Source organism: Helicoverpa armigera, chromosome 21 (assembly GCF_030705265.1).
Source record: "Helicoverpa armigera isolate CAAS_96S chromosome 21, ASM3070526v1, whole genome shotgun sequence".
In the NCBI taxonomy this organism is placed as follows: domain Eukaryota; kingdom Metazoa; phylum Arthropoda; class Insecta; order Lepidoptera; family Noctuidae; genus Helicoverpa; species Helicoverpa armigera.
The window spans coordinates 4,392,220-4,418,094 of NC_087140.1; the positions used below are offsets into that span (position 1 = coordinate 4,392,220).

Sequence of the window (25,875 nt, forward strand, 5' to 3'; positions counted from 1 at the left end):
TTTTATTCTGCAATTTTGTTTAGTTTATGTGTATTCTTTTATAACATGTTCTTCTTTTTTCTCTCTTTATATTGATGTAATTTGTAATACGTTTTAACATGATAAATAAATAAATAATGTTAGAGTTAGTTAATGTTATTTTGTTCTCTTTCATTATGTCGAACTTATTGGAAACTATTTCTTTTCTTAGCTTCACCTAAATACTTAATTTACCTCTTGAACAGTTATTTGATTTAAAATAAAACATTCCTATTAAAAACATACGGTTAGACTGGAAGCCGATCTGAACATAGTTGGGAAAAGGCGAGACAGGTAAATGGTGACATGTTTGACCATTTTCAATGTTATGAATATAAGATGTGGTTAAAGTTGAACTACCATCGTCCTCGCAGGCGGGGTAGGCCCCAAAAGAGATGGCGGGATGACCTAGATGCCTACAATCCTGATTGGTGGGAGGTCTCAAAATGGGGAGGCCTTTGCCCAGCAGTGGGACAGTACCTACGGGCTAAGAAAAAAAAAACAGTTGAACTATTGCATAGTAACTTGGGCTTATAAACATCATAAATCAAGACACATGAAACCGTCCTCGTAGAATTTGAGCAAAGCCGTGTAACACAGACTAGTCCATATAAAAAACTCACTATTCGCTTTAATAACTCGTTTTTTGAAATTATTATGTCTCTTCACAACATCTGCGAGTAATTTGAGAAAGTCTGACAAAACAAAAATAAAATATGGCCTTCGTAAAACCCGGGAAGTCAAAATAATCTCAATGATAACCTCTAGAATAACATTGAGGAAGATTCTACAATAATTCATGTCATTGAATATATTTTTTATTTTTCATGACTAATGGCGTAGATAATTATTCCTAATTGCGCTAAAAGAAGAACGATGTTTCTTTTTCATGCCAAAACTTTGCAGATTAACGAATGGAGTTGAACCTTGTTACTTTAAAAATAGAATTTCGAAATACTGACTGGTCACCAAAATAAAAAGCTCTTTGTTTCTGATCCAAAATCTAAAATGATTGCCATAAGTTTTCTTTATGTTCTGATAACCTGAAAATCGTCTACTATAAGACTCTCGAGATAATCTCGGTCTTTAATATAATCCAAATTATTAATTTATTAAATCCTTTTCAGCCGCATGGAATACTTGCGACAAAGATTTCTAGGAAATTATAATTAATTAAATCCCTTGTCTCGTAATGATCCCGTACCCGTATCAAGAGATAACAGAAGTTTCATTCTGTACTTCATACGATTTATTATCGTAATATAGAAATAGTCAAATTTAACTGCGCTGTATTGATATTATTTTAAAAAAATAAATAAAATTCATAGAGTGTGTATTAGGAAATACATAGGGAGTTCATAGAGTGTACATAAGGAAATATATAGGGAGTTCAGAGTGTACATAAGGAAATACAAGATTTAAATTTTACCTATTGAAATTACATCTCAAGTTCGTCAAAATTGTTCGTTCAAAACGTATGTGAACACGAAAAATATTTTACTGATAATCCTGAAAAAATCTTGAAGTGTCACCATTATTATTTCCCTTCTGCCAATCAACTTTAATATAAAGTAGCGCTTCTAAAATCCGTCCAATTATGTCTGTGATCAGTACTGTTGTTAATTATTCATCGTTTCCTTATCTTGTCTTCGCTTATTTATAGCTATTGCAAATTGTTTCAGGACCCGTGAAGTTTTGGAGGAAAAACAAAAAAATACGATCATAAAAATATTTTTTGGGCAAGTAGTAAGATATATCCAGTTTAAATGGTATTTAAATTGATACTTTTTTAAATAAATACAGTCCATAGTTCAAAAAATATAAAAGAAGCCAGAATTTTTTGTGCAAAATTTGTACCAGAATTCACACATTCCAAAAAGCTTTATTGAAAGATCCTCAAGACAGAAACAAAACAGTTCCTTTTGTTGGACCTTATGACTCATTTCATTTAAATATGCAGCAATGTACATCGCAACCAACCTAAGACCCCAATTGGCAACACTTCATATCACATTCAATTGTAATTCAATTATACATGGAGAAGTCACATTCAAAGGTTCATTGATACCGCTTGACGCATCAGCGATTTGGTTACTTTGATTAATTTGATCAATGATGGATAACTTTATGGCTTTCAAGGGTTCGGATTGGTTACGAATCACTAATTAGTAATGCTCACCTACTTTCGTGAGTGTGACTTTGACAATGTACAATTCGATTAATGGTAGGTCAAACCTACCATTAGGTATGGTATCATTTAGGTACACACATGTGTCCAAAGCCAAACAACGCTTTCAATCTGGTGGATTTTCCATTCGGTTTTTTTACGTGTGTGAAATACCGGGTGTCAAAATTTCGCGTGGTGTCCGTGTGATCCTTTATATTGAAGTAAACGCGCGATACCGCTCGAAAAATCCGCTAGTGTGAAAACACTCAAAACCTCTTCGTTTCTATAATTTGTAAACTTTAGCATTCAAACAGGGTATCGAAGTAGAATGTTTGAATTGGTAAACTAATCTTCAAGTTAAATTATTGTCTCTCTGAAATTAGACAGCATTTAATGTTAGCGGTTTTTCCTGGCAAAAACGTAGTCAAATACCAGCGGTTCCCCGTCGTTTTATCCGCAAATTGAGTAAAAAACGTATTTAGTTCAGTAAGTATTACTGTCTAATTACAAACATACCATATTCAAACTTAATGCGCTGTGTGATAGATTAAAATTGTGATAATCACATAATATAATAAGCAGTGCCGTGGGTTGTTGTCGAAACAGTGGGAAAGTCTTAAAAATAAACCGTGAAATACACATTGTTGTAAGCATTTTTCATAAACATATCGGTTGATTAATAAAAAAGAACTTTCGTTCCTATAAACTCGTAACCCATTTTCCCTATAAGCCGGATTATTCTTCAGCATACACCTTCATAGTAAGCGAAGCCTGAAATTGCATGCAATGTACGCATATGAGAGCTTGCTGTATTGAACAATAAATATTGAGTTCCCAATTGTTTATTTCACAGAGACAATCGAGTCAATTTTTGTTGTGAAAGCTTTTTGGATTTTATTAGTGAAGAGTTTGTGAAATTGGACCTTTAACGCAGTTTGTAGGGGAAAATTTCGTTTTAACGATGTTTTGACAGAATTTTCTGAAAGGTCATTGGGTCGTTAATTAGGTATCTATTTGAAAGGGATATTCTTAAGCCCACTGTTTTCGGTTCCATTTTCAAGATGGGCAACATTTTTGGAATCTCTAGGTATACCTACTGTTTGATTCTGAAATGGCTTCGTAATTCCAGTGGTAAAGACTTGCATATTGTTATCACAGTTTTAGATAAAACTGAATATCATTGGAATTCAAAAAAATTAAGTGTTTGCTGGCACGGCATAAACCTAGTACATATTTAATAGTGACGCTTTTTATGTGTCCCTTCAATTTAATCACAACAACATTGTGTATTTAATTATTAACATTACAATGATCACTTTCCTTATAGCGTTGCAAAATCATCATTCATTGTTAACTTCTCAATTTTGGCTAACGGCCATTAATTAAGCCGTTTTAAGCGACCCGGGATTTCCTCAACTCCATTTTGCAACAAGGCACTATTATTTATTCTCCCACTCCAATCGAAATGAAAACAGAACAAATTTGAATTTCATGTTAATTGAATATTTTAAACATAACTTAATTCAATGGCCTTTGAGAAACATCAGGTGTTTGGAACTCATTTACAAGTCTTTTTCGACTTTTGTTTGACTGTTTCAAGTTTCTTCTCATTAGTTATTCGAGGACACGTTTGTTAATCAAATGTTTGAGAAAGCTTTAGCTGTGTATTTTAAAATATAATGAGTTTGTCCCCGCGTCCCGAGGGAACTAATTTCCGTAGCCAGATAAATAATGGCCTATGTCCTTCTCAGGCTCTATACTTTGCGCGTTCTGGGCTGATATGTGTACCAAATTTCATTACCATAGGTTCAGTAGTTTTCACGTAAAAGCACGCTTGCCATACAGACAGAAAGTTATAATTATTTCAGTGTTAAATTGCCCGTTTATCGAGGAAGGTTATAGAGTACTTTTACTCAGATGCGCTAAGCATTTTTACCTCGTAGGTAAAGCCGCTGGTAGAAGGTACTTTCTGCAGTCTTTTAACAAAATGAGGTCGAAAACTTCAAAGGTTTTATGTACTATCGAACGCGGTGGATGCAATTGGCATACCTAATGAGAACTTGCCAGTTTGAACCTTTCGGTGCCAATACTCATTAAAAGTCAGCCACTTCAGTTGCTAATGATCGGTATCGATTGGTTTCCAATTTCCTTGTATGTAAATTCGTTTAGCTAGGTTTTTAAATCGATCTTTTATCTAAAACTCCCTGAAAAAATGTATTATTGACTAAGCTATTTACAGAAAATTAATGTAAATCTTGTCGCAATATGAAGCCTTTATGATAATCGTGATTTTAAAGGTTTTTGCACATAGTTACACACAAAAATATGTTAAAAGTATAAATCGCATATTTTAATTTAACGTCATAAAACTTGAGTTATAAAACTCCAACAAAATAAAACGTAAAACAGTCGTAAAAAAAATACTCAAAGTTGCATATAAATAAACCATACTTTGGTTGTTTCAGTATAATGATATGCACGTATCGAGTATTCGAACCATTGAACGTGATCGGCTTTGAAGCAATGCTCCATATTATTATATATACCTCTACATATTATCTTATTAGGCCAAAACTTCACCAAAGCGAAGCGGAGAATCTCGTTATTCAAATATCTCGTCTTCGCCCATTCAGAAGCATCTAGGTATAGGTATGGATGAAAATATTTTTCAACAACACAATGACAAAATACTATAAAACTGTTCTTATTCTTGGTATGCTTGGTCTGAACGAATCTCCGAAACATACCTCCCTTTATACCTAGATTTATTTAGGTACTACAAATAAGAACCAGTAATTTCCACTTTCTGAACATAATATGCCTTTTTTATGGGAAATCATCGAATGACTCCTCCCGCTGTGGGTTAGCAGCGTGAAGGAATGTCAGACTCTTACTGACCGAAATTCATTATGTTGCTTCTTAGGCCTTTTCTGTACCAGGGCCTCGGTAACTCTTTAGTATAATCCCACAGCCGACATAATATGTTATTCTGAATCCAGAATTCATTTTTGATCATACTTTCTTAGTTCAAACTGATACTAACTGAACAATCTCCATTTCCCAACCTATTATTCTACCAACTGCGTGGGGCGATAATTGGATAGCATCGACAAAGCTAATCTTATATAGTGATTGCTGTAACGTTCGGCCGCCATATTAAACTATGCCTAGACTATCGATTTTTTTACCTATTCAGTTCAGTATGCATTGCAGGTCAAAGGTACCTTTGATAGCTATCCGATATTATAATATAGAAGCTAAGTTACTATTGAGTAAAGAGAGATGAAGGAGTACTGCCCCATTATTAAGGTAACATAGGATTTCTTAAATAATTCGCACATAAAATGTGCTGTGAAATGATTTTATTGAATCGACGAAATAAACCCTTATCTAACTTTTAAGATCGAAGATTCTGCAGTTAGTTAACTATTTATTTTTGTTATTGAACACTCGACAACCAAAATAATATCATCTTTCATCTAAAAATTCTGCATCGAAATCTTTTTCCCCTTTTAATGCTTTCGGTGCCACAGACAGACACACACAGAACAAGCTTATAACCTCTTTTTCACATACCTTTAAGAAAAATGACGACTACCAGCAAAACTCAACAAGCATCTAAACACTTTAATCCAATCTAATCGCTCCCAGTCCAAGCCTGGGTCCTTATTACTAGACCGTTCACATTTCATTTCACAGACCGGCGCAGCTTCGATTTTCCCACACTATTCACGGCTTCGGTGAAGTCTGAGGCAAAAGTGGACGCTTATTTATAAAGTTGAATGAGAAACTGGAATTGAAGCTTGTGCTTTATGGTTCAACAAACCTATTACAACCAAAACTCAACATGAACATGTCGAGTTTAAAAAAGTAATTGTAATTGGAGAATAAAGATATCCACTAATGTTGTAAGTGCGAAAGTAACTCGGTCTATCTGTCTGGCTTTCATGCTAAGACTAATGAATCGATTTAAATGAAAGAACCCAGGTAGTTAATATTCTAATGAAGGATATAGGTTACTTTTTATCCGCATGCGTAAAGCACTTTTCTCGGCTGCTATCAGTGGCTGGAACCGCCCAGTAATTTAAAAGTTAGATGTCTCATGTACCTTTGTAAGTTTTATGATGGACCTTTGAAATCGCCATTACTATAAGTCGAATACCTCTATTTACAATAGCTTAACAGTAGAGATTAATACAGACTTTCGTTCAGAAGAGATTATCGGCCTAATCTCAACGTTGAACGGAAAAGCTAGCGACTGCTTAGATAGAAAATTAATTAACGTTTTGTTAACCATTGATCTAGAAAAGGATTACTTAATAATCATCTTTACGCTTCAATTACTTCATGAGGGAGTAATTAGAGAATATTTCAATGGTTTTACTCAACTGCGAAGATGAAGGGTGTTATTGCTTAAAAGAATCAAGAAGAGTGTGTTTTACAGATAACTTCTAACTGAAAAACTCTTAAAAATGTTTTAACAGATATCATTAGTTATTAAATGTACCAACGTATACCTAAAACACCTATCTAAAGGTCAGTTGGCAAACAAAGAAAAAAACAATTGAATGTGTCAGCACAGCGCTATCCCAAGTCGTTAAAGTTAATTGAGCGAAAACCCCCAGTTAGCACTTATAGCTCGACCAGATTATTGTGTACTCTCTATCTAACTAGCCTCGTCTATATGATAATTTGATTGTTTCTAGACAAAGAGTCTTATCATTAAACTATGTGCCACTTGAAATGAGTAATACTTTTTACGAAGGAAAGTTTTGACAACGCGGTGAATATGATTGAATTCGCCCCAGCTTGGTCCAGCAGTGACCGTTTTTATGCTGTGACGATGATGATATTTTTCTTATTTACAGAGTTTGGGGACTGTTTGTAAGAGTTACTATGGCCCTGGTACATAAAGAATTTCAGAAGGAACATGATCTTAGACAGTGAGTCTCACACTCATTTTTACACCACTCAAAGTGGGAGTAAAATAATGATAACTTATTATACCATCCAAAATATGTGTGGTTTATCACGAAGATTACTTTTTTGAATTATTTGACTTAATTAAACTGTGCACGTGTAAAAAAGCTATTTCGAACATCTGTTTTGATACCCTGACTTTTAAGCCTTTTCGGAGTTATTTCGTGGGAAAAGCAACGCCTACACTTATATTTTGAAAGAAAAGTCTACCTGATATTGTAAATGCCAAAGTTGAGTTCTTTGTAAGTTTGATAATTTGTTTATTATTTTGTACATCAACAATATTTAAATACTTTAAGAGGATTAATATAGAAACAGCGTAGGAATCGGAGAAATAAATACATATTTTTAACCTAAATAAATGTTCATAATGGGTGTCGTCTTAAGTACGTCGTCAGGCGGATATGAGAAAACTCTGATCCTAAGGATTGTAATGTATGGAACTAAACCTGGAGCTCCCTCGATAAGAAGAAGATCTCATGTAAAATCTTAAGTCAAATCGTGATGAAAATATCCAGAAAATCTGTTATCCAAAACCAACATTTTGAATAAAAACGTTCGTTATATCTCAGATGCCTATTAAATTCTCTAGTACGGTATGCCAACAATGAGTCTCAATTGGTGCATCAGAATGAATGCACAATCGTTCGAATATGGGTCGCCGTCACAATGACGACTCGGAATCAGGAAAACTTATTGTTTGGATGCGGTAAGCCTCGTCGATTTCCTTCTTTGAAATTTCAAAGGTAACCCATTGAAATGCTTTTGAAAATATTTGTTTGGAGCCTTTGTGAGAGATCTTTTGAGTAATGAAGATATTTTTCTCACAGAGTTTTTAGGAGCAGATTAAAAAACATAATTTTATTGAATTCTTATACTAAGGAAATCAGGCTTCATATTTCATTTGCAAGCCATCTTTAATTCTTAGACGGGTGTTCTAATCAAATAAGTATTATGAGCACAACGTGCAATTGTTTTTAATCAACAAACATAACATGTGTATCACAACACATCGCATATAAAATCCGATTTTTATGTACTTCTATATTATATTCGACAAAACCATTTCAGTTAATTTTCTCTTACTTTTCACTACAAATAAACCGAATTCACCCTTCAATATATTAGTTAAATTCTTTCAATATTACTGCGATTTACGATAGATTCCAAGTAACCACTAATAAATAGTCACAAACATCTTGGCAGCCAGTGTTTGCATCTGTTTCCACTACAAACAGAATACTAGGAAACACTACTGGGAATATATTAGATTGATGATCTAGTACATTATTCTAGTCTATTGTCTTATGTGTCACAGACGTACATGTTGAGTCGTAAATTAATAACTGCTGTGACGGTCTGAATGAGCCCTTATTTTTCATCACTCGATTCTATTTACAGCGCTTTCACACTAGTGGTTTTGCCACGTGGAGCAAAAGCACGGTTCACGTCATTATACCGGGACAGAGCTCGAAAGAGTCAAGGAAAATCCGCCCGTGTGAAAAGATTGTTAGAGCCGCGTTTCTAAAACAAGAACCTATGATAGTTTTTTGATAATAAATGCATCAAGATCGTGTCAAAAAAGTATCTTGCTAATGAACAAAGAACTTGGAAAACGCAACTGGGATAGTTGCATTATTACAGGAAACGAGGTATTTGATGTTTTGGCATGCATCGAGGCTAGAGTGAATAAATCAGTATAAATTATTATCCATACCAAATTATGAGCTGCACTGTCTAAACGCACTAATCTCGGAAAATGCTATAATAATATGGATGAAGATTCTTTCAGTAATAGACAGCTACATTGTGGCGTACTAAAGCAAAGCGAAAGTTTGTATGTATGGAAGCTTGTTCCTATTTCATGCAAAAACTACTAGATCGTTTTCGATGAAAATTGGCAGCGATACAAAAAAGTACATAAGGTATTTTTATCTTTGTGGAGGAACTAGGTCCCCTAGGAGGCGGGTGAAACCGCTGGCAGAAGGTATACCTAATAGAACACCATGCAACGGCATGGGGTGCTCGGAATTCATTGATTGAATCTATACTATATTTCTATGGATAGAATAAAGTCCTCTTCTACAGATAAGGTCAGCCACATACCTACATTCGGAATTCCATCTAGGAATTTCGATACGGGATTCCGTAAATACATAACACACTAGAGTTTATTTCAATACGGAGTAACAAGTTCAGTTGTACGCTAGTTATTGAGTTCAGATATTTTGTTAGTGAATATAGATGACAATTGCATTCTTGTTTCATCTTGCTATGATGAAGGAAAACACATTATGATTCGCGTCACATAATTTTGCGTCTCTGAAGTTAGCCAATTGACAAATGTTGCAAGCAATGTACACTGTTTTGTTCATAGCATTTGTAACTTTCTACTAACTTCTGAGGCGTTCAGTTTGGAGCGAACTGTACTGGGTTTTGTCAATCCGAATGCATCAATTTAAAAGCTACGTGGCACAGATTGACACACATATCGGTCAAACTTATAACACCCCTCTTTTTGCGAAACACACACGTAACAAAGAAATAAAACTATAAGAAGTGAATTCAAGCACGAACAATTAATCAAGTATGTGTTCCTAGTTCAAATACAAATAATAGTCTAGCATTATCTGGGGACCTCTTCGTACTCAATGTATCTACCGTTATTGTTTACCATTGACATTTCCAGTATTGATCTACCACATAAGCACCCCGTGGGATTTCTATCTTGATATTACAGAATTATAGCATTGATTCCCAGTGCAGGTTTGCAAGGCTTAATATCTGGGTCGCTCGTTTCAGTAAACATGGGCATAGTTTATCTGTGCTTATGTAAAAATTTTGTAGAATATTGTTGTAAGTTGCCGGCAGAAATTGAAATACTTTTGCTTTCAAACTATTGTGGAACTGCTTTGTTAGTCTAGTAGGTACGCGCGTAGCGCAACTGCTGTACTTGGGGTCTTTAGGTTTGATTACAGGTAAAAAAAGGCTCTTGTAGGTTTTAAGAAACTTTCACAAAACCGGTGTCTGAAAGTTGATAATTGACGAGTTTGATTGATTGAGTTAGTTAATGTCGATCTCTCTCAGGTCTTGTCGGATTGCCGTCCCGCCGGACTATGAGTGAGGGAATAGTGAGTGCACCTGTGTGGCCGCAAATGCTCGTGCACTATAACATGTGCTGCGCAGCTGGCAAATTTAATTAGAGATAGAACAGTTGCCGCGGCTGACAATCGGTTTCTGATACATATTAAGCTGTATTAGACAAATAAACAAATAATTGACAAACGTTGTTTTCTGGTCCTGAGATTTTGAAACTTGTGCAGCAACCAACCTACCAGTTTTCGGTATGGTAAATGATTTAATAAAAATTCTGTGTACATGAAAATAATGTATGTACGTACATATTTTCAAATGATTCCTAATATTAAACATCCAATTTGAATCATGATTTGATATGCTTCCATGATTCTAAAAGCAATTGAAACATGTTTAAACAGAAATTAGCTATTTCATGAATGAAAAGTCAGTTTGTACATAAGCTCGTTAAATACGACAAATCGTTAGGAAAAATACTAAGTATACACTCTCTAAATAATCAAAGGCAAATGTTAGATCATTAGAGTAAAAATATTTAATTTTATCTGAACCGTGACAATTTTTTTTGTCTTTTAGAAAACCGTTTTGAACATAGAGTAGAACTAAAATACCTGTTACCTAATATTTAAAAATAGTTGACATTTTTTAAATGAACTCCTCTTCGCGTCTTATTTCTTATTACTGAGGGTGCTAACTACCATATTCCGTCCGACTTTTGAGGAAAGTCGAAATGGTATCTCTCCATCGGTTACGATGGCTTGGCTTCATGGAAGTTTGAAGATTGGTGTTCAACGAAGATCGAATTTGATCCGACCACTTTGTAAGGCCACGTTTTGGAAGTTTCACCTCTCGTTTGTTCAACACAATTATTTTCCCAACCTGAAGACTATCTATGTACCATGATCAAATTGCTCAGACAGAGTTAAATTTATAATATTGGAGAGCAATCGAGAATAAGCTAGTGTTATATTATAAAATACGTAAAAGTAATTTCATAAAAGATTCACTGTTCAAAAACAATGCAAAACAATACGCAACACACAAACAATGCAAAAAAAATCAGCGTTCGCTATTCAGTACAAGTTGGCACATCCACATGAATGAGCAATTACAATTAATAATTGCCCGCAGAACTGCCGTGTCCTATAGCATTTATGTTTAATGTAACGTGTGCCCAGATTGCCAATTACATGTCTTCCGTTCATAGTTCAATCTTTTCATTTCGTTCACTCAGTTCCGTTCCATGTATGGCCGCAATTGTCATGATTGATGAACCGTTTGAGTACCGACTATGGCCGGATTATTGTCTGACCGAATGAATATTAATTTGTCGGATTAAAAATGGGTGTGACTATTTTGGATTGGTGTTTGTATTTACATTTATTGGGGTTTTAATATATTGGCGATTATAATTTGCTTACATTATGTTTCGTTGGTAATTCCATTCATTATTCAGGGGATTTTCTTCAGTATCTCTACAGCCTTTATAATATTGACAGAATATCAAGTTTATTATTCGACCTCAAAACACGTTCCTACATCCATGACTGATTCGATTCACGATCTCAAAAGGTTCGAGAAACATAATATCGACACCAGAACAAACTTCGTTTGTGTATCATTAAATGGAAAACAATAATAAACTGGGAATTTAATATCTGTAAGACTTTACTCAAAGACAGCGGCTTGCTCTGAAACGTAGGTAAACGTGCTCTTAATAAATATTTTTTTTTTTTTTTATTAGCCTATGCTGTCCCACTGCTGGGCAAAGGCCTCCCCCAAAACCTTCCACTTTTCTCTATCCCTCGCTGCTTGGGGCCAGTCCGAGAGGAAGCTGTCCAAGTCTTCCTCCAGCGTTTCCTTGGTCTCCCTCTCGGTCGCCGTCCATCCTCCGGGATCCACATTGTGGTTATATTATAATAAATAATACATAAGGTTTATTATAATAATATTCTATTCATTGAATTTTGTTTATAAGAGGATCATGTTTATTAATGTTTTTTTGATCTTGGTACTTAGCACATTCCAAGATACCTACGCAAAGTTTGAGACTGCTTTGAATTTAAGAAGAGTAAATGACGAAATATATTTCAAATTTATGTTTTTATAATAAATCTTAGCCCTTTACGTGTATCTAACCGGTATCACCCGGGTAGCCTGGGAAACTTTCTGCGACGCCTGTATCAAAAGCATATTGTCTTTTTTAGTGAATAGGCTATCTAATAAAAACGAATTCATCAAATTGGTCTAGTGGTTCCGGAGATTAGCTCAATCGAGCAAACAAAGAAACTACTTATAGATAAAACTTTTCTATGACTGAATCGCAATTATTAAGTCTTAAAAAACGATTTGCCCTTATTTTATTGCAACTTCAATACATATATCGTAGACGCCCAAAACAGTATTGAAAACTAATAAGATAGATAACTCTGCGTACCATAATGTTACTTTATCCAAGGATTAAAGTACAAGTAAAAACAAAAGTAGCAGCCCGTTATCATGATCTAATTAAAAGTTATGATGAAGTTAACGATACAAGTTCATTATCGTCTTAATGAGTCTGCCTCACTTGGTGAAGTACATTCAGAGATATAGAACGTCTTGAGAGACTCTAACGATGAGGAAACTTCTTGTGAATATTCTTGTTTTTTGGGGTAAGCAAATACATTTAAATCTTATGTAAGTATATAATTAGAAGAAAAATGATAAACTTATGTTTCGAAAATCCATATGATTTGGTTTCAATATGCAAAGCACAAAACAAGGGCTTGGTGTCACTAAAAATAGTTGACTCTTGACTTTTAATACGAGTCTTGGTGTACAAGATATGTATGCTTTGAATTTCCTAAAATTCAAATGTATCCCAGTAAAATAATAAAATACATGTAAATATTTAATTATGTATTTATGTTTAAGCATTACTGGATCTCTATGTATATTTTAAAAATGAATACATTTTTTATTAAAACCGCATAATATAAATATCTACATTACAGTTGGCATGTGTTTAAGTCAGGACGATAAAGAAACAAAAAGATATGAAGGAACAACCGAACCTTACAAAGTAATGCTCAAACCAAATCCATTGGAACTGTTTGAGCCCTTCGAGCGTATAAATTTTGAGGATTCCAAAATCGTCTTAAAAACTGACGCTACTGTAAAAATCTGTCACCACCCCAACTTTAAGTGCATGTCTAAATTGTAAGTTTTTCTATTTATCCCTAATATTATAAATGCAAAAGTAACTCTGTCTGTCTGTCTGTTACGCTTTCACGTCTAAATCACTGAACTGATTTTAATAAAACACGTACAGAGATAGAGTTGACCTTGAGAAAGAACATAGGATAGTTTTTATCCTGGACTTTTGAAGAGTTCTCTTTTAAACGCGATAAAACCGAACTCCGCGCGGGCGAAGTCTCGGGCGAAAGCTAGTTTACAAAAATTATAATTGAAAAATTTCTTACTCATTTATGGATAAAATCAACTGTTTTATTCGTTTTTTTTTTTGTAGAAACTTCCAAATTAATCCCAATGAATTTTCAGAAATAATCCGGCTCCAGTGTGTGCTTACGCCAAACGTCATGGGTTGTTCAATTATGAAGATATTTGCAAAATACATATACAAAACTGCTTGGCTCAGCCATTAAATACTGGTTATGTATATGGAGTTCCAACTGAACATGGTAAGTCTAAGAGAAATAACGACGATGACAGGGAATTACTAAAATTACTAAGTGGCCATGCCATAAAAAATGGGTTTTTGGGTAGTCTTTGTCAAGTCTCATCCTCCGAGCCTTTTCCCCAAACTATGTTGGGGTCGGCTTCCAGTCTAACCGGATTCAGCTGTGTACCAGTGCTTTACAAGAAGCGACTGCCTATCTGACCTCCTCAACCCAGTTACCCGGGCAACCCGATACCCCTTGGTTAGACTGGTGTCAGACTTACTGGCTTCTGACTACCCGTAACGACTGCCAAGGATCTTTGGCAAGTAAGGGCTTGTAACCAGGAGGGGTGGAACACATATTTATCACACAAACTGTATCAAGTATGTGTGTGGAAGAATAGAGATGGAGTGGACCAAAAGAAAAAGGACATGGCTAAGAAAAGAGTAAATGTTACTAAAAAAAAACTGCCTCGTTGGCCTGCCTAGCTGTCGCAAGTGCGGCTGCTGAGCACGAGGTCTCGGGTTCGATTCCCGAGTAGGGCCGAAATCGCTTTGTGGGTTTAAGAAGACTTTCACAAAGCAGCCCGGAGCCTGGAAGCTGGTGATTGATACACCCGTGCATCGGAGAGCACGTAAATGTCGGTCCTGCACCTGATCTCTCTCCGGTCGTGTCGGATTACATTCCCATCGGGCTATGAGAGTTAAGGAATAGTGAGTGCACCTGTGTCTACGCAAATGCTCGTGCACTATAATATGTCCTGCGTAGTTGGCAAACCTCCTTACATGAGAACAGCCGCCGTAGCCGATAATCGGCTAGGAGGACATCAAATGGTACTAAGCGATAGAGAAGAATGGAAGAGCATAAGGGAGAATTGTGTTTGAACATATTGGGAACAAATGATAAGAAAAATAATATTATGTTTTTCAGATATAATATTCTACAATGGCAAAGAGAAAGACTGTCACTATTACTTCAAGCAAGCAAAGAATAGTAAGGATGCTATCAGGTTGTACTACGAAGTTGCCCACGAAACTGTCAATAATGACCTGTAGGATTTAAAACGATTGATTTATCAATTCTTGTTCATTTATTTAAAAATTATCATCAATTCTTGAAGAATGCGTTTTGTTTATTTGTATTTTTGAAAATCCTGATAAATAGGTTCTAAAAAGGTGTTTAATAATTAAAGAATGGGAATTTGATACTGTGTTATTTACTTACTCCCTCAGCCATAAAAAAAGAAGTTTCAATACGTACCTGAAAAAATAAAATAAAGAAGACATTAAAATATGCTTTTTTGTCTTAATAAATATCAGTCACACTTAGAGTTCTATACGTGTGTCGTGTATGTTATAAACAATAATAGTGCATCTTCACTATAATGTATCCTGCCTGGCTGACCTTCTAGTTTTCGGAACACCCACCATTGCCGAAATTAAGTCTAGACGCCACTCATATATTAGTAAAAATATATTTATAACATCTTGCTGTAGTTTACTATAGCCATGAACTAAGTTGATTTTACAACAATTTGTGTAACATACTCAAAAGTAAAACTTCATCAGCGATTCAGAACAAAATAAAACTATGTAACTGAAACAAAGCAAAAACAGATATTTTCGACGTAACAGTTGACTGTATGGGACATCTACCGATATATTCAAACTAGCAGCCCGCACCAGCTGCGCTCGTTGTGTATTCATATACCAAAGGATTAGGTTACTCATGAATGATTCTATCTATTATAGTCAAAATTGCTTGAAAATACATGATAAGAGTTTTGTATTAAGCACGAAAAAAACATGAAAAGGTAGATAAACACGGCGGAGGAATGTGTTTTATAATACATAGTTATGTCAATAAAAAATCGAGACAAAAATGATCTAAGTCATACTCCGTCAGTTGCAGAAAGATCCATTTACAGTTTCGTTAAATCTATTGCTAACAATTTTTATTTTGTTAAGAAAATATATACCGGCCGAATTGAGAACCTCCTCCTTTTTGGGAAGTCGGTTAAAAAATTTGTTAGCAATAGATTTAAAGTAGCTTTAACTTTATTGGACCTTTCTGCAACTGATGGATTGTATTATATTGTGTAAGCCAATAAAAATATTCTCATTTAAAAAACAAGGCTGATTCCAACATTGGCAAGGCATTAGCTTCTTAATTTCATAATACTTCCTTTAATGAAGATGGTTTTACTATGATAATCCTATTAAAGCTTATCAAGCTTAGATATCGATACAGATTTATGGCTAATCGATTCATTGGTTAGTATGGTGTTCATTCTGAAGCTAATCGGATGTGTGAGATCAGTTGAAGTAAAAAAATGAGCTATGTTTTTTACAGTATTTTGTGTCTAGGAATGGTTGGTAAGGATTATAGTTTTTTTTTATTAATTCTTTAGTGATACTCCAATGTGATAAAAGATAGATCGTTAATTTGTTCCTATAAAATACCTAAACTTTAACAATGAAGCGACATTTACACATGCTTAGCAAAATTAAATTAACAGATGATTTCGTTTTTTAGGACTTAAAATATTGATACAGTACATGCATTTAAAATCAATATAAAATTAAAAAGTATCTTGACTTTGGAAAAAAAAAAACATATTTATTCACAAACTCGATCGATTTAACTATGATCAATAGATTAACCTTCTTAATAATATTTTTACAGTGGGAATGTATTTATCACAAGAGGTAGGTAATACACCAAGTAACAACCTGAGCCACGGTGATGAAAACCACAGTGGAGAATATGAAGACTATGATGACACGCAGGAGCCACAATCAGCTAATGATTGCTACACTGAAAAAATATCCTGTACTAAAGAAATGTATGGAATTCTTTTTTTTGCAAATAGTTTATATGATTATTATTAATACCAAAGATGCTATATGTGCATAACATGGCTTGCGACAGATGGGCGTTGTAAATGCGTCTATAGTATATATGTACATGCTTTAAAAACATAATTTGTAAAAATAAATATATATTTTTTACAGGAACTTAGAATTCCCAAAACCAGTATGCGTTTATAAAAAGAAAATGGGTTTGACCAACTATGTGGGATTGTGTGATATAAAACTTCGATTATGTCTTAATAAGCAAATGGAACAAAAAGGTTTAGTTGTAGTCGGTAAGATTTATTTTGGTTCATATCTTTACTAAGTCTAATTCAGAGTAAGATATAAGAAATGGTGAATGGATTGTGTGAAAGACGATATGAGTGCAAAATAAGATAGGGCACTTGTGAGATGACATCAAATAGGTAGATATTAATTAAAGAAAAAGTCATGCTGCGCCGACCACAATTATTAATTAGGATAAGATCAGGGAAATAATTTTTGAAGATTTTTGGGAGTGTAATTAATAAAATAATATTTTTGTATTTACAGATGAAATATATCACAATGGAAAATCTTATGATTGCCACTACTATTTAAACAACGCAAAGTCTGAAATACAAGCTGTAAATTGGTATTTCATGATGGGAGGCCGTGATACCCGAAACGAAAACATTACAGCACCTATTATTAATAAACCGTGATAATTTCAAATAAAGTATTTTTTTCGCATTTGTGTTACAAATAAATAATTTGACTAATACGTTTTATTTACCTACCATCCTATTTTGAAGCTACTGAAAGTATCAAGGCTATTTGCATGATAACTGATCAATGATCTGCTATTTTAGATACGATTACTTTGTATAGAATTATCTATGTGATATACACAGAGTACACAAAATACTATGCTTGTATTAATTATGTATACTGTTAGAAAGGAAACAAAGAAATTAACGATTATTTCAAAACTATCATATAGAAAAATGATGAATTATAACAAGAGAATATCACGCGAGCGTAGAATAAAGTGAAAATTCTGGAATATTTTTAAATAACAAATACACAAAACGTCTATTTCTCCACACCCACCGTAGTACAATATGTAAAAAGTATTTAACAAATAAATAAATAAATATTCTCGTGGATTTTTGCATTTTCAAGAAACCCATACCTTGATCCTCACTTTCAATAACTTTTCTCCAACCAATTAAAGATCTAGAGCAAGAACGAGAGCATTTTATTGAGATTTCGTAGTGTAACCTGGTCGGACCAAATGATCACAGAACTGTAGCATTTTTATCATCAGCCTTTCCACTATCCCAAAAACAACTCTGACCTCTTCTCATACAGAAAAGGAAAGAGCGTTAATTATCACGCTTGTTCAAAGCAGAATTTAAACACCAGGTTTACTCAAGATGTTTTCTTTCACCTTTACTCAGACCCTGGCATAGAACCTAGAACATAATAATTTCCATATCGTAGGTGTACCTATTCATTTATCAAAAAGATGATCGACTGAGAAGAGGCTCGTCATACATTTTCAATCAAAATGCCTCATTATCCAGAAAGTCAATTAATATGGAATTATACTTCATCATAAGTTCATTAACGTGTCTTGATTAAGTACTTTATCTTCTACTTTGTGTGTTTTAGCGTTTCGAATGGTTTGGTGCTGTTTACCATGATTTATAAGTACCTATATTTTTCTCTATTTATTTGTGTTTTTCTTATTTGTTGTTTGCAAGGTAAGATGTTTTTGCACCATTTATACTTGTAACAGTGTGTGTGTAAATCTTCTGTTTCTTTTTAATACCACTGTGATTTACATACGGCAGTAAAATTCAATATTGAAAGTAGCTGAAACGTGTTAATACTACAATTGATTAATGAGCTAACTTAGTAGTAATTTCCTCCGGGAAATGTGAATCCTAATGACGAGTTTCCCATTATTTCAATTCACATATTCTACTGCAAAAAGAGTACCTAAATACGATGATGATGAAGATTTAACTGCAAAAACTTCCATTGCAGCCGAAGAGGAGGAAATGGATAATGGAACTGATGGCAAATCTATGAAAAAATTAATGAAAATACCACCGCCGCCGCTCATCACCTATGGCCCATTCCCTTTCGAAGGAGTAGACTATGATCTACTGCCTAAACCGACTTATGATTATTATTATGACTGCTACTATTTGCATACAAAATGCGTTAGAGATAGGTAAGTGTTGTTATTTCTGTAGCCCTACTGAACTAACATAGAATCATGTTCTAAGGAATGTTTTGGACGTAATATGGACAGATGTAGTGGAAGAGGACAACGAAAGAAAATATGTATGGTTTAATTTAAGTGAAGGTCTATATGATTAGAAAGAATGTTACTTATAAAATGATGGCAGATAGAAGAGTATGGAAGGATCACACATGCTTCGCCGACCCCAAATAAATATGCAATAAGAGCAGGTGAATAAAGTGTAACTCCTTTGATACTTTTTCAGGGTTTACGACAATGAAGTATGTTCCTACAGTAAATCTAAAGGTTGGGTTAATTTCGCGACACAATGTGAATTGGACCTACAGAATTGTTTAGCACGAGTGAAAAGTAAGCTTGGAATGTATGGGACTACTATGAAGGATGGTAAGACCTTTGAGATTATTAGGAATCTTGCTACCAAGGATGCGTCCTGTGTAGGGGAATCAACGCGAATGCCAAGTTATTCAAAGGGCTGCCCGCCGCGCCGTCAAAATACGGGACGTATGTCACTCACTTACCTATGTAAGGGTGTGTACTTAACTTTAGTGTTTTTTTATGGTTTACTAGGATAGTTTTTTTGTGTTGTAAATATCTATGTAAATAAAATAATCTCTAGTGTTCAAATCAACAGATTGATAATATATTGGGAACAGCCTTTAGTAGATAATTCTTTATACAGCAGCGACTACATCGCCCTAGAATTAACTCATTATTCTACCTAATTATATCTTACCTACTGATTTATATATAGGGAATAAATAGAGCAACTGTAGCATTTTGAGAAAAAAATACTATATTTGATGGCGCTTTTATCGAATAAAATTCTAGGAATTTTTTTTAAAGGGTGGACAAAGTACTAAAATATAAATGATATATAAAATTTATTCTTATTTTCAGATACTTATTTCTACAATGGTGATGGTTGGGACTGTAAATATGCTAGACGTAGTGGCAGCCGGATCTCATTTTATAGTGAAGAGGAAGAAAATGCGTTTTTAGAAGAAATTAGGAATATAACGGCCATGTATCAGGTCAATGCTACAGAAAATACTCCTGAGTTACATATTAATTAATATTGCATTTGATTTATTATAATTTTACAAAACCTTAATACTTACCAAGGCGTTACTATAATTATTTAATGTAAATATAGATTACGAATAATTATAACTTGCATGTGTGTACGTATGTGTCGTTTTGGCAGACATAATAAAATGCAAAAAAAACAATAATTACCTCATATTTATCACTGTTATAGTGATAGAAACATATAGAAAATGTTCTATACTGCCAAAATTAATTCCAGGTTTAAGTCCTACTAATAAACTAATCCAAAATCCAAACCCTTTTCGAAACTCGTTTATAAACTGCTGAAACATTTTAAATTAAAATTTCACGTTTTATTGAAGGTACAGTTTCCAATATGAAGGAACTCATTAATATTCGTGGAAGCCGTTGATTTGACAAATATTGATTGATTGTTACTTAAACAATGGTAAGACAAACTTTGGGATTAAGGCCGGATTTAAAGGCCTAACTTTGTGATTCTAAAAGCGGTTGGATTTATTTATTTTTCTATATAAAAGTTGAGTCAGTATTTCTGACTTGGGAGGATTATTTTGACTTCTTTAGATAACATTTTACATATAAAACTAATATAATATAATACATATATAGAAAAATGCTACTCGTCTTACTATCCGGCCTACACGTCAAAACTACCTACTGAAAAAAAAAACCAAGGTAGGTTTTACTGAACCGCGGGAACAGCTGTATAGGTAAGTCGCATCCATTATTTGATGTTTTTGTTCTAATGCTAGAGATGTCATGGTTTACTATCACTATTTATTCATGATAAAATATTGCCTTGTTCAGTTTAGCTTGAATAACAGACAGAAGATTTTAACAATTTTCACCGTAACACTGTTAAAAACTTCTACAACAGGTACCTAAACCTAAAAATAAATAAGAATTTGAAAAATCTAAGTAATATTTTTCAAAAAGTAAAAAACAATGTCGTGATGGGACAGGCTTTTTCGTCGGTTAGTAATCATTCAGAAACAGAATGGTGAATCCAAAATTAATTTCAAGTGACTTCAAAACTGAAGCAAGTTAAGCTTAGCATAATGAATGCAGTTTCTCGTTAGTCAAGTCTTAGCTCGAAGTTTGGCAACTGTATCTTTACAAGTGGCTTGTTAGTTCGACGTCTTATGAGCTCTTCTTGAAGGTATCTTTGTATATATTTTCGGCAAAATTTTTGAAGGCACACCACTTCACTGAAAACTTTTTTAAACATACTTTTTTGTGCTCGTTATTTATTTACGACTAGACTCTTTCAGGGAAATAATAAACATTGAAATGTATTACTAATTTAATACTTTCTTTTCTACATTAATTTACAGATAGAACATAATTAGGGTTCATCGTATTGCATAAAAAGAATCTCTCCTTTTCTTCTTGTGCTTAATTACTTTGCATATTTCCGACTCTACAGAAATAACCCTTTTACATCCCAAAAACGGCCCAAAAAACATTCAAATTCGAAAAGGAAACATCTTAAAACAAATTTTGATATAAAAGCGAAATCCTCAATAATAACTTTGAGACAAACTTCTGGCTCTCTCAAAGAAATTAATAATCTCAGATTTATGTACCTACATTTGCTAAGAGAAGCCGGGTGTGCTTTATTAGTTCAGTGTTTTGGAAGTTGTCAGGCGCACTTAGTTTATACACTTTATACACGCTGTTTTGAACGGTAACGTCTTTTATTGCGAACAGAAGTTTTAAGTGCTAGCCAATGCTTTTTTGACGACAATTTTGGAACGCACTTTGCATTGTAGATTGTGATTTTTTTCACGTTGGATCTTGATTTCCTTTTGAAGCCAAGATATTATTATACCAAGATTCTCATGACAGATGATGCCAGTATAACTACAAATTAACACTGAAACTATAGTATAATTTCCCATACCATAAACACGAAAAACACTTTTTTGGCCGTTTCAAAGAAAATGGTACGGAACCCTCCGTTTGCGAGTACGTCTCGCACTTATTCAATTTTCCGACTGGTATAAAACCATAATTGTAATAAAAGACTAAAATGAAAGAAACCTAGAAAACTCTTCTAGCAAGCAAAGTTAATGCGTATAAAATGAAAATTTTAAATACACAACAGCGGTTGCATCCCAGGTAAGTTTGTTCAAAATTAATAGTATTTTATCTTTAACGTTCGCTCGAGTTGTAGCTATAAATCTTTGTGTACTTTCATGAGAACATTAAGTTTGTACAAAGTAATTTATGTTTAATGCGGTAAGTGTTTAGAGTTCAATTTTATTTGTGTTATTTATCTTTTCTATTAAAAATAATGACTGCTTTATGTGATGTCTTTTAATTAAGTAATTTGGATAGGTTCTTTGGAATTATTTTCACAATTCAAACAAAAAGAATGTATAAGGATTTGAAGCTTTACAATGATATTATAGAAATAATTCAGTCTTTAGCATATTTATTATCATAAAATAATTCATTAAAAAAAAGGCTATCCACGCACACACATCCATAAAAAGTATAAAATAATCTTTTAACTTTTGTTTTTAATTACAAATAATTTTAACCCAAAATACTATTTACATTAAAAACAGTACATTAAACAGTAATAAATTCAAAAGTTATTTCGACCCATTGTTCAGTGAAGAGAATGGAAATCCGAGGCCTTTAAAATTCAGGACTACAGCAATTGATAAAGTGGCCCCAATAGAATAATTAATACCTGTAAATAATGAATTCATTAACCGTTATAATATTTCTGTTATTTTCATTTGAAACGAGAGAAATTAATTTAATATGCGTTTTTTTTTGCAAATTATGTTAGCAGTCTTTTTATCGAATTTTTTAATGTTGGTATTTTATTGTCATGTGGAAATACTACATTATGAGTTTTATTAATTTCAGAGTCACTTTACAAGAATGTGTAGGTATGTGATCAGACGAGCACAAAGCCTAATAATCTTTGATTATATCACAACAAAATTTTATTAACCCAGAGAAAAAAAGTTTTTTTTTTAATTACAAATTTGTAAAAAATATTTAAAAAATATTTAAAAGCAGTATTGTTAAATATTTATCCATCAAAAAGTATAATTAATAATAAAGTGTCGAGGATTTTCTTTTAATCCTTATAACTTTGTTCAGAAGTTCGACGAATAAATTGTCGACAATTTGCGTGCATCGCCGGCTTCCCGTTACCGGCTTTTAATGAATTACGAATTAAACCATCGTTGGATGTGAAAATAAATATTTGTACTTTAAATCTTTGTTTTAATGCTGTGTTTTTGTAAGTGATTGGGGTTTTGCGATTGTTTGCTATGAAGTTAATTTCGAAAGAAGATTTTATATTGATTTTGACTTCCTTTTTTCAACTTTGCCTTGTTTAACTTTCCCATTAAGAAGCAATAAGATTTTTTTAAATAGATTAACGGAGCATGTATTTTGATATACCTACTTACTATCGAAAATAGAATGTAATACATACTAATTGTAATAAAGGTCAAAGAAAAATTGCAAACAATAAAGTATTTCCCCGCATTCTTAGCAAATACTCGAAGTACCCCAAATTATGATTGCTTTAGCCCTTTTGTGAAATCTTCCAATAAAGCCTCTGTGTAATACCGCGGTTTTGTCCGAAACTAATAATAAATTACCGAACAAATTTCTCCGAAAATTCCTTTACCCAGTACCAGTTACTTTATTACGCTCCAGAGAAATTGTTGGATCCTATATTTACGTTTGAGATGTTTCTTTAATTGTTGCCTTTTATTGCTTCTTTAGTACGAAAATTATGAAAAAATATGACGAAGCGCATCTTTAGGACACCGAGATACAAAAGTTTAATCTATTTTGAGTTATCATCACGTGTATTATAAATGGAGAGACTGCTTATCTGACATCCTTAACTATGTAACCTGGGGACCCTGGTTGTTAGACTACCTGACTTGTGACGGCTCATACAGCTACAAAAGCTACAAATTAGCATTTCTTCCAAAACACTGAAGTCTCTATGGCACACTAAGACACCAACCCATTCATGGACTGATGCAACTACAACAACCTTTGCTTAACCGACATACTTAGTTATTGAACATTACTAGTGTCCATTAATGTATATTCAATTAGGAACAAATGAAGCCTTTACCTAAACAAATCATCGTTATGATTCTTTTATCTGCAATCTATATTTATACAAAACAAAAGCATACCACATGAGGGATGGGACATAGATATGAAATCCCGCGAACAATGTTCCCGCAAAGATATCCCGTGACATATGAAGTTTCAAATGGGGAAAAAATGAGAATACGAACAAAAAGAAAAAAGGAAATAATTTGTGTAATGTTTTGTGTACTTTTGATGAATGTGACGCGATTGTTCGTTGATTTCAGAATAAATGTTTGTTTAGATTCTTGTGGTATTTTGGTGAGTTAATATTTTGTAGCTGAAAATAACATTTGGTAGGTACTGTATTCAGTCAATGATAAGTAATCATAAGTTTATTGAACTACAAGTTTAACACAGACTTGAGCGGTGCAGGGAAATCAAACAGATAAATAGATTACTTCATTTATGAGTTTTTCCTCCCCTATTAGTTTTATTTTCAAGAACAAAATTAAAAATGAATTGAACATTTAAAACATACATATTTTTTGGAAGTAATAAAAAACAGGGTTGAAAGACCAAATTAATCTTTAAAATGTTCTCAAAGTCGTTTTACTTTGTTTAAGCTCAAAAGTGCAGCGATGAGTATATTAAATCGTTTCAACAATAATTATTTATTTACAAACTCAGTGTTATAAAGCAGATAACCATTAATTAAAAAGTAAATTATAGTAAACAAGCAACGTTTATAATTCGCGTAAATAGTACAATTGTGAGTAAACACATAATTAACGGTTTATCTACACAAAATAACCATGTAATATTGAAAAAACTGAAGAGTTCGATTGTTTGTTTGACCATACTTATCTCAGGAACCGCTGATCAGATTTGAAAAAATCTTTCAGTGTTTGATAGCCTATCTAAGAAGGTACATGTAGGCTACTTGTCATCCGGGTGCATGAAAAGTTCCCACAGAGAGCAAACTATTCCGCGAGTGGAAGTTACTGAAGAATATGTGCAAATTATTTTTTATCTTAACATCATTGTTGAAATAATGACGTCATATCAAAAAGTTTATTAAACACAGATCATTTATCAAGCTATATATTAACGCCTGAACTTATGGAAGAAGATTTGTTGACCGACAACCGTTTTGGCAGTGATTAAACCCGTAACAATTGATTGATTTCTACTGAAAGAAGCTGATATTTATAGTTGCATCAATTTTGTACCAGTTTTGTGAAACAAGACTCATATTGGGAGGTTATTCATAAAATATGTTCTAGTATTCTCTAATAATTATTCCTAATGCAGGTTTTACATAATTGCTTCAAAGAAACCTTAAACCTTTGTATTCACATAACGGTACTTTTTAAATAAATGAAAAAAAAGAACTTTAATGGCTCTAGCCCTACGAAGATCTGTTATAGGTATATACTTTCTAACTTTTCTTACACATATATCGATATAGCGTTGAACATAGAAATTAGAGACAGTAAAGGCAAGGCCAAACGCCCCTTTTTGATGTGAACGATGATTGTACAGCATACTTTACCATGCCACACGAGGCGTTTTGGCACAGCATTTGTGATGTGAGAAACGGTATATGCTCTGTTGTTGAAAAGTCCCGCGCTCAAACTGCGCCGTGTACCCTCGCCTTTACATTGATTGACGTAAATTCACGACTGC

The 25,875-nt window shown here is 33.5% G+C and overlaps 3 protein-coding genes across 4 annotated transcripts in view; 2 read left to right on the forward strand and 1 right to left on the reverse strand.

Moving 5' to 3' along the window:
• The window catches only part of LOC110374293 (octopamine receptor beta-2R), a 151,935-nt gene that overhangs the window by 83,194 nt on the left and 42,866 nt on the right, over nucleotides 1–25,875 (reverse strand). The gene's annotated exons all lie outside the window — the stretch shown is intronic.
• LOC110374294 (uncharacterized) lies at nucleotides 12,839–15,109 on the forward strand. Its single transcript, XM_064040038.1, has 4 exons — nucleotides 12,839–12,915; nucleotides 13,258–13,462; nucleotides 13,805–13,944; nucleotides 14,854–15,109. Exons 1-4 carry the CDS (start codon nucleotides 12,879–12,881, stop codon nucleotides 14,976–14,978), a joined length of 507 nt encoding a protein of 168 aa, XP_063896108.1. The 5' UTR covers nucleotides 12,839–12,878; the 3' UTR covers nucleotides 14,979–15,109.
• Nucleotides 16,208–17,541, forward strand: LOC135116629 (uncharacterized). Its single transcript, XM_064040058.1, has 4 exons — nucleotides 16,208–16,298; nucleotides 16,609–16,768; nucleotides 16,938–17,071; nucleotides 17,331–17,541. Exons 1-4 carry the CDS (start codon nucleotides 16,256–16,258, stop codon nucleotides 17,480–17,482), a joined length of 489 nt encoding a protein of 162 aa, XP_063896128.1. The 5' UTR covers nucleotides 16,208–16,255; the 3' UTR covers nucleotides 17,483–17,541.

Excerpts from the sequence above, each read along its gene's own strand:
- LOC110374294 (XM_064040038.1), top strand. The coding sequence starts at position 12,879 with ATGAGGAAACTTCTTGTGAATATTCTTGTTTTTTGGG. Across the intron at positions 13,463-13,804 it reads TTTAAGTGCATGTCTAAATT|AAATAATCCGGCTCCAGTGT; the intron begins GTAAGTTTTTCT and ends ATGAATTTTCAG. Across the intron at positions 13,945-14,853 it reads TGGAGTTCCAACTGAACATG|ATATAATATTCTACAATGGC; the intron begins GTAAGTCTAAGA and ends TATGTTTTTCAG.
- LOC135116629 (XM_064040058.1), top strand. The coding sequence starts at position 16,256 with ATGAGCTATGTTTTTTACAGTATTTTGTGTCTAGGAATGGTTG. Across the intron at positions 16,769-16,937 it reads ATATCCTGTACTAAAGAAAT|GAACTTAGAATTCCCAAAAC; the intron begins GTATGGAATTCT and ends TATTTTTTACAG. Across the intron at positions 17,072-17,330 it reads AAAAGGTTTAGTTGTAGTCG|ATGAAATATATCACAATGGA; the intron begins GTAAGATTTATT and ends TTGTATTTACAG.